General features: G+C 35.3%; 1 protein-coding gene across 1 annotated transcript; it reads left to right on the plus strand.

The window, feature by feature from the left end:
* Positions 1–5513: 5513 nt before the first annotated feature.
* Positions 5514–15494, plus strand: LOC121326252 (NACHT, LRR and PYD domains-containing protein 3-like). The gene is made up of 10 exons (XM_041269487.1): positions 5514–5588; positions 8653–8726; positions 9591–9731; positions 9948–9971; positions 10297–12097; positions 12924–13097; positions 13245–13418; positions 13983–14159; positions 14512–14685; positions 15317–15494. The coding sequence occupies exons 2-10, from the start codon at positions 8684–8686 to the stop codon at positions 15492–15494; spliced, it is 2886 nt and encodes a 961-aa protein (XP_041125421.1). The 5' UTR covers positions 5514–5588; positions 8653–8683.
* Positions 15495–16401: the final 907 nt, after the last annotated feature.

Consider the following 16401-nt stretch of genomic DNA (forward strand, 5'->3'; position numbering starts at 1 on the left):
TCACTAAAACCTCTCTCACAGAGCAGCTTTGGAGGGATGTTCCTTTTCCCTGTCAATTTGTATTCGACACAAGCTTGGTGAGTTTCATTCATATCCAAACCGAAATGTGTTGCCAGACTTTTTACGTTTTTCTCACGATGACACACATGCTCACTGCCTGTGGCTTTAATGACACAATTGATGTCCTGAAGCAGTCATTTGTTCTTGTCATCCTCGGGCATTAGTCGTTGGTTCATGTCCACAATTGACTGGATCAACTGATCCCGATTTACAGATGGAAATGTCCCACCTTCCTTTAGTTCCACTTGCTTAAATAAACCTTTGTCGAGTCCAGTCTTGGCCTCCTCTTCATGTTCCCCAGGACATGTTTTGTAACTTTCTATTCTTCTGATGTACATTTTTAAGTATACTTCTTTGTCAAGTGACATTTCCATTCTTGTAAAGCTTCTGAAAGATTTTTCAGTTCAAGCAAAAGGTTGCACATTAAGGCCGACATAAGAACAACGTTTTTGGTTGTTAACTTGGCAGCAAGCCCCTTGAATTTCTTTTGCTCAACAGACTTTCCTGCTGGGTTTTGTGCTTCTGAAGTAAAATGGTGATTGATAGCAGTACATAATGTCCAGACTGCAAAAACACATCAGTAAGTGGCAACCCAACGAATTCCAAATATTCAGCAATATTCTTCTATAATAATACATTTGCACATTGCTCCAACTGATATTTTTTGGAGATTGTACGAAGCATAGAGTGTGTCCATGAAGCACTCAAAACGATTAACTTCCACACCAACACTGGTAAGGGCATCACTGATAGCTAGCTCAAGCCTGTGATTCAAACAGTGCCATCGTAATGAAGGTGAAAATGTCTATATAAATTGCATGTAGGCCAATATACTCAAATATACTATTCAAAACATTACCCCCACTGCACGATTCCTAGTCATCAATAAGTATTCAGGCATGGTTTCAATCAATTAACATTTTACTTAATGTATTTTAAGGTACAGAAATAGGCAGATAGAAGCAGCTTTCCTAACCACTGACAAAAAAACAACAACCCCCCCCCTCAATTTCACAAATATAATATAATGCAGGAACCAGAAGAGTATTATATTTCAATGGAAATCTCAAACAGTAAAAAAAAAAAAAAAAAAAAGATGTATATTGCTAAGTCTCCATATATAATTTATATTCCAAAATATAACGTTTTTAACAGCACTGAAAAAAAAGATACCGACAAGCAGTGAAAATGCGAAATACTAAACAGCACCACTATGAAATGTACCTTTTTGTGACTTCTGAAGGGACACTAGACACTTCTTTTCTCGCTCACTTGATAGCAATGCTCATTACGTGTTTTAATTCTGCAGCTTTTCCACATAATAAACAGCAACACAGCCCCTGCTTAACAGCAACATTTATGTCGTTGTGATGTCACATCCTCAGCAGTTGCCCTTATCCAGATACCTTCCATTAATCCCCCACGAATGCACACAAAAGTGTGCTTTTCAGTTTTTTTATAAGGCAAATTCGTTCTCTGCTTGATCATTCCAGCATTTATTTCCTGCAGTGTGTTAAAAACAACAAAAACAAAACAACCTTTTAGCTTTGACGTGATCGCAACTAGAAGAAGCTGGCTGGCAGGCAGGCAGGCAGGCAGGCAGGCAGGCAGGCAGGCAAGCAGGCAGGCAGGCAGGCTTGCTTCAGCAAAGGCACACGTGTTTATTTTTTATTTGTATTTTGTGAAAACCTTTACTTTGGCCCTTTTGTTTTTGTGTTTTTTTTTTTTTTAATTTAATAAATTTCAGCATAGCTTTGCAAAGCCATATGTTTTGTTTGTGTACTTCTTCCTGGTCTGAAGTCACCCTGTCACAAGGTCATATTTTAAAATGTGTTAAACAGTTACCATTTCATATAAATATTGTGAAATGAGGAATGATTGATTAATTGCTGCTTATTTTATATTATTACTTGCATTATATTACTGACATTTTATAAACAGTGTAGAAGGAGAAGTGCAACTCCTCAATGTCAAGTTTGGAGCTCGTATAGTTCCCCATTTTCAAGAGGTTTACTATCAGATCATAAGAGATCATGTTACTGCAAGGAAGCATCTTACAAGTGTCTGATGAGCAGTGAGACATCTTAATCATTTCACGTAAGTGGCTTGGACACAACAAATGTACCATAAGTGTTTTAAATGTACTAGTTTACCAAGTTTTACTAGACTTGAAAGACTTGATTGAAATAAGCTCAACTGATTCAGAAGTTGAGTAACCCTTCCTGCTTCCAAGGGTACAAACGGCCACTCACGCACACTCACATGGGCTGAACAAAGCACATATAACACTATCAATGCCACTCTGGGCTGCCTGACAAACCTACAGTTACCTACGTTTTCTGGAACAATATATGTTCATTGTTTGACCACCCTTCTCTCAGATGTCAAAATAATTTCAGGCCATTTATATATATATATATATATATATATATATATATATATATATATATATATATATATATATATATATATATATATATATAGTATTTATATATATAATTATATTAATTGTTTACTTATGTGTTCATATTATTATTATTATGAAGATTTATTGGAGCCACTTATGTCAAATGAAGACAACTGCAGATAATAAATGCCCTGTTGCAAATGTATAGAATAAGCATTAGATAACAAAAAATAAATATAATTTTAAACATTAAAATTATAGCATAAGGTGAAGAAGCCAACATCCATAAATTCACAACGCTCAGTCAAAATGGTAATGCAAAACTCTACGTATGTTAAGGTTGCACATGCTTAGAGGTCTAATTCAGGAGGTTGTTTTTTTAAATGTATATTTATTTAGCTAATTTTCAATATAAAGAACCATACAGATGCCAAAATATCTTTGTCTGTTAAAGGATAAGAAAAAAAAATTCACACGAAAGTAGAATCTAAAAAGAAAAAAAAACAAAAAACCATTGAGTCATCACAGAACTGCAGGTCCTGACTCACTGTTATGTCAGCATTTAATTGTTTTTCGTTTTGAATTCAGATGGCTTTTTAGCTCTGCGGGCAGGGAAATTACAGTACTGTGATCAATTTGAACAGATTCCATGAGCAAAAACCGTATTTTTTTTTTTTTTTATCATGCCCACCCCTGTTTTCTGTAGCTTAAAGGAACCTCAGATGTCAACATATCTTTAGTGATCTTAATTAAATAACTAACTAACCAACTAACTAACTAACTAAATAAATAAATAAATAAATAAACGTCAGTTTTCTTAAAGTTTTATATTTCTGACATGTTGTGTGAATGTTGATTCTACCCAGAATTGATGACAGATTCAACAGAGGTTAATCAACCAAATTTTATTCACCCAACCCATCAGCTGCATAACACAATTTAACACACACTTGCGGAAGGGTACATTTTAATTATTACCACTATCCTTAGAGTAGTGTCAAATAAGTAAACTCATAACTCTGAGAAGTTAATATATCCAAAACAATCAATCAGAATTCTAAGGTAAAACTATAAGAAACTCAAAAGTGAAGAAGACAAAAGTGCCCGCTTGTGCTTTCTGCAGTGTACCAATTAAGACCTGTATCTGCTGGTATTTGTGTATCAATTAGGCAGATAGATGTGTCTGTGCAGAGAATTGGAAATGATGTGATAATGACGGACCAAGTGTTCGTTTGTGTGTGTGTGTGTGTGTGTATATATATATATATATATATATATATATATATATATATATATATATATATATATATATATATATATAGACACACACACACACAATGGTTTTCAGAAGTATTCACCCCCTACCAATAATGTAACATTTTGTTGAATTAGAAATAATGTGTGCACAGTTTTTCAAATTAGCTTTTTTTTTAATTCAAAGCTGTAGTGGTTAAACTGATATATGATGAGTTTAAATGCCAGCAAAAGTTGCAAAGAAAAAATACAAAATGAAATTTACTGGTTGGATAAGTATTCAGCCCTTAAGTCAGTACTTGGTAGAAGCACCTTTTTCAGCAATTACTGCTATGAGTCTTTTTGGATAGGTCTCTACTAGCTTTGCACAGTAGGATGGTGACATTTTTGCCTATTCTTCATGGGAAAATTGCTCCAGTTCTAATAAGTTTGTTGGGGATCGTTGATGGACTACAATCTTCAAGTCTCGCTATAAAGTCATGACTTTGACTGGGCCACTGAAGAACATTAATTCTATTATTGTTCAACCACTGCAGTGCGACTTTTGCTTTGAGCTTCGGTTCATTGTCTTGCTGAAATGTAAATTTCCTTGGCTGACTCAAACAGGTTTTCCTCAAGGATTTGCTTGTTCTTTGCACCATCCATTCTCCCCTCTATCCTGACAAGCTTCTCAGTCTCTGCTGAAGAGAAGCATCTCCATAACACGATGCTGCCACCGCCATACTTGACAGTTAGGACGGTGTTGACTGGGTGATGTGCAGTGTTGGGCTTGTGCCAGACGTAACTTTTGGAAAGTTACATTTTTGTCACGTCTGACCACAATGTCTGCAGTATTATCTATATACTTTTTACACAAAAACACATGTCTGCAGTATTATCTATATACTTTTTCGCAAAAACTCCATACGTGCTTTAAGATGAGGCTTTTTGAGTAGTGGCTTTTTTCTTGCCACCCATCCATATAGGCTAGCTTTGTGTAGGGACTGGCTTATTGTTGATCTGTAAACAGTGACTCCCATCTCAGAAACAAAGTTTGCAGATCTCTCAAGGTCATTGTTGGCTTCAGAGTGACATCCTGAACCAGTTTTCTGCTTCCCTGGCTGCTCAATTTGGGAGGGCAACCTGATCTGGATAGTGTTTGGGTAGTATGAGTCATCTTCCACTTCCACTTCATATATATATATATATATATATATATATATATATATATATATATATATATATATATATATATATATATACCTTTGATATTGAGTATCTATAGTGTCTTTTCCTGTTTTCTGAATAAACTTGGTTGCAGAAGGCGGGCAGGGCAATCGTTAGGACATCATGCTCATCCAGAATGATGATTAAAATAGGGCTTGTGGCAGTGGAAATGTATCTTCATTGTCTTTATTGCAAAAACTAAAATGTGCAGTAATAACTGCCAAACAATTATAACATCAGAACGTGAAGCTGCATCAGTAAATACTATGTAGGTATTCTTTAAGCAATAGAACCCTGATTGGTGGGCATGACTGGCACACAAAGGCAATTCCTGATAGTCAGGATTTGATTGTGCTTATATCAGTTAAACTAGAGTGATATTTTCTATTGTTATGGGATAGGAGTACATTTTTCTTGTAGTTGTTGTAGTTGTCAGTTTAACTTCAGTTTTTGTTTATCATCTATCTGTTGCTCTGGTCCCTTTATTCTAACTGCTATAGGTTGTTTTCAGTGTTTTGGTCAACATGTTCTAGAAATCGGCCACAACTATAACTGTTCTCTCAGGAAAGGGAAGTAGTCTCAGCATTAGAGGGAGCCTTGAAAGATTTCAACTTGTTATTTAGAGAAAAGGAGAAGGCAACACAAAGCAAGTGTTTAATATGTGAGTTGTTCTTTTTTGTTTATTGTCTACTGAATGTTTATTTGAATATTATTGATTGGCCACTGGTGCACACCATACATACTGAGTATATATAATGTACTGTATTTTTTGGTTTTAGACAACCTAAAGTAGTACTTAAAACTAGATGTACTATCAAATTTAATACACTTCGTACAGATTAGTCTTTAACAGTAACTACTTGCTTTGGTGGTACAAAAGTAATAACTTAGCAGAACCATGAAGTACTAGTTTCATTTACAAGGGATCCTGAACATTTGATTCTGTTTGTTTATTTGGTAACTTTACATTGTGTCTCTAATTACTGTGTATTTACATAGTAGTTACTTATAAAATACCTGTGTATTTACAAAAACAAAATTTTTGAACTTGAAGCAAGTAACTACGATTTTATAGGTGTTACAGAAACTTGGTTATCTGAGAGTGATGGAGATGAATATAATATTAGTGGGTATACACTGTATAGGATGGACAGAGAGAGTCTACGGATAGGGAAAATAGTCTTGAAGCCCAGGTGTTAAATCTGGAAGAAAAAAAAACAAAACATTGCAGAATCAATAAGGGTCAGAATAATGGACATAATAATAGCGGCACGCTATTGACCGCCAAATTCAGACACTGAGCGAAATAATCTGTTATACATAACATCAGAAATGCATGTAGCAAAGGAGAAGTCATACTAATGGGGGATTTCAACTTCCCCCATATAAAATGGGAAAACCCAGTTGGGAGCACGACAGATGAAATTGAAATGGTAGAAATGACAAATGACTGCTTCCTAACACAATTTGTCAATGAACTGACTAGAGGGGAGGCATGCCTTGATTTAGTCTTTTCAAATAACAATGACAGAATGACTACAACAGAGGTCAGAGAACCACAGGCAAACTCAGATCACAACATGGTCTCATTTAAAGGGCTTTTTAAAACTGCAAAAGTAATGACTAAAACTAAGGTTTACAATTTTAAAAAGGCAAACTATGAAGGAATTAAATAGAGACTAACGGAAGTAGTTTGGAGTAAAAATAGAGAAAACATCCACAGAAAAATGTATGGTACTGTACACAGGTAATACAAATGTGCATAATAAATACCATATGGGAGATACTGAAATTGAAGGAGGGATCTATGAAAAAGATATAGGAGTTTATGTTGATTCAGAAATGTCTCCATCTAGACAATGTGGGGAAGCTATAAAAAAGGCCAATAAAATGCTTGGCTATATTGTGAAGTGTTGAACTTAAAACAAGGGAAGTAATGTTAAAACTTTACAATGCATTAGTAAGACCTCATCTAGAAGTTTGTGTTAAGTTCTGGTCACCTCGCTACAAAAATGATATTGCTGCTCTAGAAAGAGTGCAAAGAAGAGCTACCAAAACTATTCTGGGTTTAAAAGGCATGTCATATGCAGACAGGCACTTTTTTTACACAGAGATTTGTGGGAGTCCGAAACCAACTCCCCAGTAATGTTATTGAAGCTGACACACTAGGATCTTTCAAGAAGCTGCTTGATGAGGTACTGGGATCAATACACTACCAACAGCCAAACAAGCAAGATGGTTTGAATGGCACCCTCTCGTTTATAAACTTTCCTATTTTCTATGTTCTTATGCACAATAACATTCTAATTATTTGTAAGTACACATGTATTTAATAAGTAACTACTATGTAAATACATATTAATTAGAGACACCTAATGTAAAGTGTTATGGTTTTTAAATTTTTTTTTGTTGCACACACACACACACACACACACACACACACACACACACAAAAGCAAGATAAATTAAAACATAACAGAACTTTTGTATATTCTTTGAAGGGGGGGGTTAATATGTGCACAGACATGACTAAAATGAGACATTCTGATTTTATTTTTAACACTGTTTTTGGGATGTATCCTCAGAAACATTACATGGTAAATATATTGTGCGGTCCATTTAAACATGATCTGCTTTACAAATGTAATATAAAATGTACCTTTATTTTTCTGTTGCATAGAAAAAATGGGAGGGGGGTCAGAAAATAAAAACAGACAGACAGATAGACAGACAATTAAATAGAATGATTGAACTAAATTAACATTTTATATGTGTATCAAATGAAACCAGATTTGATAAGCTGGCAGTTTAATGGTTGACAGACCTTAAATCCACAGTGTGATGTACTATTGGCACACTCACAATGTTGTTGGGCAATACAATAAACATGCATGACATATCTGAAATAAACCTAACATGACCGGAAACTTATATGAAATACTTTATGATTTAATTCAGTCTATTTAATTCTTAATCAAAATTAAACTTTCTAAATTACAGAAAATAAAAATAAAAATACAGGTATGTACAGAATATAACCAATTCTAATGTTCTCAATGTATCACAGACTAATTTCCAATAACACAACTGATGTTTGTAAGAGAATTAATGAATCTTAGGAGGAACCACCAGTAGAGCAGATAGTGTTAAAATAGATCGTTAAAACAGGGCCCATATTGTGTAGATTAAAGGAGTAAATACCAATGTAATTACAATGTAATAACTGGATAATTACCAACAGCATGCTGGTAACAATGTCATTACATGATTTGTAAACAAATCTTGTTACCTAAATTAATTACATGGATACACCATGGCACAGGCAATTTCCATGATATTACACACTCATGCCACTGGTAATTACTACATGGCAGTTATTATACTAGTATTACATGGTTATTCCCTGTAATCTAAAATGCTGTCCAATATTGATAAGCAAACAAACAAAAGTGTTGATGAGATTTGTGAGTAAAATCGTTTGTAAATTCTGCTCTTTTATTTTCAAATACATCATACAAAAAAGAATGATGTTACAAAATACAATGTCAGCAAAAGACACCTCAGGCCATAACATGTCTCAAAGTTGACAGCTGTGGGAAGTTTTCTTCATGACTTTTTCACTAACATAAAAAATGGCTGTCAAGTTAACCAGAATTGTGACTTCACTAAAAATAATAATTAAGGTAATTGGGCGGGCAATGAGACTAATGCCAATTTTGTTACAGATTGTACCTACATTCAAGTAAGGACCAATAGATGACTAATGTGCATATGAAAGACAATTCAACTATGGAGGATGGTGAGTGAGAGAAATATTCCAAATTACAGTTATATTATTGAATGGAAAACTTTAGTTAAGAATACATAATGTATAAAATAATGTGGACAGAAGGGAGGACATGCATCTACATCTTGCTATAAATGTGTGGTACAGATATTGGTGATTTTTCAGAATAGAGTATTGCATTATATTATAATAACTTGTGAGCAACAGAGTGCAACCCCAGCACAAGCTAATAACTCAGTTACATAGACTAAGCCCCCTCCCCCACAACAAGTGACACAAAACTTTAGAACTCTGGCTGGAAAAAATTGCTCACCAAAGATTATAAAACATACTGCATGGGGTTATGCTTGGAGGTCATCCCACTACCACCTGCATTATTCTCTATGTTATAAACAGAAGAAAACAAATGAGAAAAAGAGAGTAGACGTGTCACTTAAAATGGGGGAACCATTGCAGGGATGGGGGGGGGGGGGGGGGGGGTTAAAAGGTTAGGATTTATAAAAGGATAATTTAGATAACATTTCAAATTAGATAACATTCCCAAAATTATTAAAACCCAATTTAAATTGTGTGAATCTATATAACACCTACTCATAGCTTAAATAAAACTTGTTCAGCTAGGGGTGTGCAGATACTCAGATTTCCTGAGTAATTTCCCAAGACTAACTAATGGTTTCAGTAAGCTGTATTCAATGATTGAGTTGCTGGGTGATTTATGGGCTGGACTAAAGTAGCTACTGTTATTGGGGTAATCATGGAGGGTAGCTACTGGGTTAATCATGATGAGAGGCTATTGTTTTATAGTACACAACTTCATTAAAAATGATGTTAAAATAATAGTCAATTAAAGATTTGTTGTTATTTCTGTTTTATTAGACAATGAAAGCCACCTAACTCCTCATCTATGCACTTTGATGAAAGCTGAGAATGGGAGTAACATAATTTCCCCTACCATACAAGGGCAGAATATTGGTAATATTACAATCAACCTAACAACCAACCTTGGCAAGAGTGGAGGTAAACTAATACATCTGTTGTTAAGAATTACCCAGGGCAGTATTCTACATTTTATAATTAATGGGATAGTTTAATTATACCCCTTGCATATATATATATATATATATGGGCTGGACTAAAATTGGACTAAAATTATTCCATAAAATATAAACTATATATCTCATTATCTACTGCTCGGAATTTCCATTTAAAATTATGTTGTTTTTTTTTTTTCAGATGAAAGCTGGAATTCAATTACAGGTAATATAATTAATATGCTTACTAGAACCTTTTCTTTTATGGCGTAGAGATGCTGTCTTGACTAATAACCACAGAGTCCCCATTCAATCTTCATCTTCCCTGCCTGTCTACCTGAATAATTTAAATCTAAAACACTAAGCCTTTTTTCCAACAAACCAACTGTTGGTGGGTGATGCAGATTCATTTTCAGCATTTCATTTTCTTTGGAACAGGTGTTAAGGCATAATCTATCCTGAAACCATTAATCTAACTCCACACATAAAATTAAGAATTCTGAGGAATACAACCTTTTGCGATATCAACTAAGAGTTTTTTGTTTGTTTAGTTTCAGACAAACTTCTACAAGATACCAAAACAATCCACAAATCTATGCTCCGAAGAAAGTTTGAATGTGTACATGAAAGCATTGCTAAACCAGGACAACAGCCTCTCCTGAATGACCTGTTTACAAACGTTTGGATAACTGAGGGTGAATGTGGAGGAATGAATTCTGAACATGAAGTGAGGGATATAAAGGCCAAAATGAGAAAAAGAACACAGGTTCATTCCATGAAACGGAATGACATATTCAAACCCTTACTGGGCCAGAAACAAGTAAAGACTGTGTTAACAAAGGGAATTGCTGGGATCGGAAAAACCGTCACTGCGCAGAAATTCATACTTGATTGGGCAGCTGGACTGGAAAACCAAGAATTTGATCTTATATTTGTTTTCCCATTCCGTGAACTCAACTTAATAAAAAAAGAAATCAGTCTACTGGAACTTGTTCAGCAATACTACCCACACATGAAGAAGGATGAACGCATTTTGACAGCCGAATCTGTAAAATCCCTGTTCATCTTTGATGGGCTGGATGAAAGTAAACTATCAATAGATTTTTACAAATGTCCACCCTGGCTAGATGAAGAAAAGTCAACTTCTTTAGGTGTTTTATTAACAAATCTGATTCGGGGAAACTTGCTTCCTAGTGCTTCCCTCTGGATAACTTCCAGGCCAGCAGCAACATGTCAGATCCCTGCTGTTTACATAAGCAGAGTGACTGAGATACAAGGGTTTGAAAATCCGGAAAAGGAAGAGTACTTTAGGAAGAAATGCAAAAATGAAACACTGGCAGACAAAATGGTCTCATATATAAGGACACATAGGAGTCTTTATATAATGTGCTACGTTCCTGCTTTCTGTTGGATATTAGCTACTGTTTTAGAGCAGACATTGAACACTGATCACAGTGGTTATATTCCTAGAACTCTGGCTGAAATTTACACCAATTTTCTAATCGTTTTATTAACTTTTCAGAATCAAAAATATGAGGATCAAGCGAGATGGACAAGCTACAGTCTGCTGGAATCAAATCAAAAAGCCATTCTTAGCTTGGCACAGCTGGCTTTTGAAAACCTGGAAAAAGGTGATATTGTTTTTTCTGAGAATGAGTTTAGAAAATATCATATTGACATAAGCAAGCCATCAGTTTACTCTGGAGTATGCAAAGACATGTTTATAGAAAACTCAACAGCAACTCAGGACAAGGTATATACCTTTGTACATCTGACAATCCAAGAATTCTTTGGAGCTTTACATGTTTTTGCTACCTATCAAAATAAAAAACAAAACGCACTGAAGAAGAAAAACATAAGTAATATATTTCCTTGTGCTAAAAGAGCACCTAGTTTATTTGATGTGAACAAGTCTGCATTGGATAAGTCAATCCTCAGTAAAAATGGTCACCTCGATCTTTTTCTCAGGTTTTTATTGGGTATTGGCACAGACAATAATCAAAAACTGCTAAATGGACTTTTTAATCCAGAAGACAATTCAGAGGATATCAAGCAGACTTGTAGCTACATTAAGGACTTGATCAGAAAGGCTGCCTCACCAGAAAGATGCATCAATCTTTTCCACTGTTTGAACGAACTGAATGACAGCTCTCTTGTGGAAGAAATCAAAATGGCCATAAACTCAAGAGCTCTTTTAAAACAAAGGCAGACTCCTTCATTGTATTCAGGGCTTGCCTATATTTTGCAAATGTGTGAAGATGAAATGGATGAATTGAACTTGCACAGATACCACATGTCAGAAGAAGGTGTACTGCGAATGCTGCCTGTTGCTAAATTTTATAAAAGACTGGTGTAAGACATAATTTATTTCATTACAGGGTAGTTGATATACTGTATTATTATAAAATAAAGCAATGTATACAAACCCAGGGAATAAACACATCCTTATATTTACAGTTGTGAATAAAATTTACATTTTAAATATTTAATTTCAATAGTCACCTCCTTTTGGAATGCATTCACTCACTAAACAAAAGCTGAAGTAGGTTACTCATAATTAGAGGCAGTCCAGATCTGGATAATTCCTCAGAAATCGTGGAATTCGCAGGCTCCTGCAGAATTCAGTCTTCCACAGATTTGTTATATTCTGCAGCTACATCGTCATCATATTTATCATGAACAGAGTGCTAAAGTGACCTGAAATATATAACTTAGTTGTTCATTTTTTTAAATTATCATATATGTTGTCTCCTTCAAAAGTAGGAGTGAATTAAAGATTGGATTTAAGGCTTTGAAAATGTGGCCAAATAGGAAGTCTCATGTGATGTGATGTGATTTTTAATTTTTTTTTTTACAGTTTCTAAAGATTTTCTGACAAAAATCCTCGATATATTAAATTGCAAGTACTTAACCTATTGTTTGATATTATTATGCTTACTTGACTAACATTTTTACAAGCCATTATTATTACAGATATTAAACACAGCAGATATCTACTTAAAATTTCAGCATTTTTTTTTGCGTATTTTCCCGCAGATTTAGACTGCCTCTACTCCTATTCAAATGATGTTGGTACATTTGAGAAACACATACTCTACAATAAATGTCTTTCTCATTTTTTCTGTTTGACTGTTTTGGAGTTATACATGTCAGAAGAAATGTCTCCCTATATCTGCAGGCTGGAGCAATGTGGCATCACTGCTGAAGGTGGTGACAGTCTCGCTTTCACTCTCAGTTCACATCAGTCAAAGATAAAGGAGCTGGAGCTGGGGTGGAATATCCTGGAGGATTCAGGAGTGATCCAGCTGTGCACTGGACTGATCGACGCAAACTGTAAATTACAGAAGCTGGGGCAAGTAAACACTGTCTGTTTGCATAACTGTTACACTACTTTCAGGGATGTACTATATATGTATTGCTTGACTTTTTTTTGATTAAGTTACAGAACATCATATGGTGTATGTATAGAACTAATTTTCAGCTTGTCTCCACACTGCAGGTTGAAACAATGTGGTCTCAAAAGTGGATGTTGTGAGGCGCTTGCCTCTGTTCTCTGTTCAAGCCACTCACATTTGAGAGATTTGGAGCTGAGAATGAATCAGATAGAGGACTTGGGAGTGAAACTGTTGTCTGCAGGACTGACACACATGAACTGTAAATTACAGAAACTGGGGTAAGTGTCTAACTGTGAAACTCAGCAAAACTGGGTTGGATCTAATTGTTTATTGAATTTTTATTGTTTAAAATATAAGCAATCAACAATGCATCAATACTGATCTTGGTATAAACACTATTATACCGTTATTAATAATAAAATATGGTTTTATAAGAACAGTAACATGTGTTTTGCATTTACTTTATAAGAAGCTTTAATGAAACTAATAATGTATGATTAAAATATTATTGAAGTAAACTCTTACCTGTATTGTTAATAATTGTGAAAACATTTAATAACAAATGCAATAATGTTTTATCAACATATAAACAACCATAAAAACAACCATTGATATGTGGCGCCTAATAATATGTGAATTCAGTCTTACCCTATTGCTGGTGTGTGATGCCTGTTTCTGCAGTCTGCATTTATAAGGTCAGGGTAATTGCTGGGATCGATGAGAATACTACAGGGCAGCAAATATGACAAAATAGCTCTGTGTTGTCAACCCCAGTTTAAATTGTGTATCTATGCAATTTGATGCTTTTATATTAATTCTGGAAGGTGTCCATATCTCTGCAGCCTAGAGAACTGTGGCCTCACATCAGGATGCTGTGAGGATCTTGCTTCTATTCTCTGTACGAACCAGTCAAACCTGAGAGTGCTGGAGCTGGGAAAGAATGCTCAACTGGGGGATTTGGGAGTGAAACTGCTGTGTGCTGGATTAAAGGATCCAAAATGTAAATTAAAGAGACTGGGGTAAGTAAGCAAATAACTTACTTACCAGCAGTGCTTGAACACATCTAAACACTGTTAATACCAAAACAAAAAACAATGGACTACAAATTAAACGTTGATCTGCAGAAGATAGGGAGAACTTTGTGGAAGAGCAGAATAACACAAGTGCTCTTAGAAAACCAATAAGCAACATAAATGGAGTAAGAAATTACCTCAGCCACATGACCTCCATGGGATGGTAGGTAATTTAGACTGAGGCTCTTGAGGGATGAGGAAATCATCCAAGTCTCCTTTCTAAACGAGCCAAGTGAATTTTTTATTCTGATTCTTAGTAATAATACATATCATTTTCTGTTGCACTGTTTTTCTGTAGGCTAGAGTCCTGTGGTCTCACAAGTGGATGTTGTGAGGATCTTGCCTCTGTTCTCTGTACAAATCAGTCAGTCCTGAAAGAACTGAACCTGAGAATGAACCAAGTCGGGGATTCTGGAGTGACACTGCTGTCTGTGGGACTGAGTAATCCAAACTGTAAATTACAGACACTTGGGTAAGTAAAGGGTTTTCCAGAATTCTCTACACATGCAAGAATACATCTCTGATTACTCAATTTATCCCTTTTAAATGTGTTATAGATTGGAATAACTATACTTTTCTTAATGATGACCTCAATCATACAGTTAAGATATTTATGCTGTTTGCCAATTATAGTCTTATTAACAGGATGCCCAGACTCAATTTACAGGAAAACTAGATGTATATTTAAATTTTCCACATAGCTCTTCAAAAGAGTGCCAAGATTTTAAGGATTTTCTACTTCAAAAAAAAAAAAAAAAAAACAACCACCAAGCTGTTTTATTTATTGAACCAGATGGTCCAGTGGGCCATCAACAGCATTTCCTGTAGCATCTTATTTTCATTGAAGTTGATCCATAAAAGTTCTGACAAAGACCAACATTGTTTAGCATCAAAGAGTGGAGAGGAATAGTAACATGTTACATTAAGTGTCTAATGACTGTAGTTACTTTAGTAAATACATGTGTACTTACACATAATTACACCCTATCATTATTCCTAACCTTAACACTATCCTTAACCTTAACTCTGTGCTTCATAAGAGTACATTTGAGCATGCATTTCATGGTGAAATGCTTAATGATCTTGTGCTCTAATTTCTGCAGCCTAGAGTTCTGCAGTCTCACAGGTAGATGTTGTGAGGCTCTCACCTCTGCTCTTTGCACCAGCCAGTCAAACCTGAGAGACCTTGACCTGGGAGCAAATAAACTAGAGGATCCAGGAGTAAAATTGCTATCTACTGGGCTGAGGAATCCAAATTGTAAAATACAGAAACTGAAGTAAGTAAAAATGCTAGGTTTTGGTGTGAATTTCACTGATAAAGATAGCTCCAAACTATATATTTCTTCCCCTGCACTCCATCACATGGTGGCACATATCCTAACTATCTTCTGCAGGTAAATAAACAGACTGGTAGATTATTCATTCAAGCATCAAAAACACAGATTTTTACCCACATGCCAGATAATTGTAAATCAATATTTTATATGTTAATAAGTGTTCTACTAAACACACATTCTGCGTGACAAAATCCACAATATTAAATTAAGTTTACAAATGATGCACAAGATAGATATTCCCATTATTTTTTATTTCCATGTGGCTGCTGCTTGCTGGTGTGAGAGCCGTCTCCCTGTATGCTAGTACTACTAATTTCCATAACAGCGAATTATGCTGTGAGGCGAGAGTGTATTAAATGGAATGTCCAGACAGTAATTTATGTGTACAGAAATAAAATAATTTATTTTTATTTTCTATACACAACAAAAAAGGATTAAATAACAAACGAAAAACAAAATGGTGTGAGGGAAGGAGTGCAGGGGTGAAATCCAAAACAAACTGATGACTCGTCTTTAATTTGTCTTAGTATTTCAAAAAAACCCGCTGCACAAAACCAGTCTCTCCCTTCACCCGTGACTCCTCCTACTTTTTCTTTCGGACCAACCCCGAACACAGTAGTACGTTCCCTTTAGTATGTAATGTCCCGCCTCTGTAGTCAGTGGAACACCAATCCCCAGCTGACACGTGTCCTTTTCCTTCACTTGACTCCAGTGGCTGGAAGTTACATACTCGTACTTCCGCCCCTCACCAAGGTGTCGCCCCTCAAAAGATGACTCTTGCCATGGTCACGAGATCTTGGTAAGGGAAGTCCCGAGTTGGTTTGATGCCACCTACTGTCGGGAGGCTGAAT

Source organism: Polyodon spathula, chromosome 2, assembly GCF_017654505.1.
Source record: "Polyodon spathula isolate WHYD16114869_AA chromosome 2, ASM1765450v1, whole genome shotgun sequence".
Taxonomy (NCBI): Eukaryota; Metazoa; Chordata; class Actinopteri; order Acipenseriformes; family Polyodontidae; genus Polyodon; species Polyodon spathula.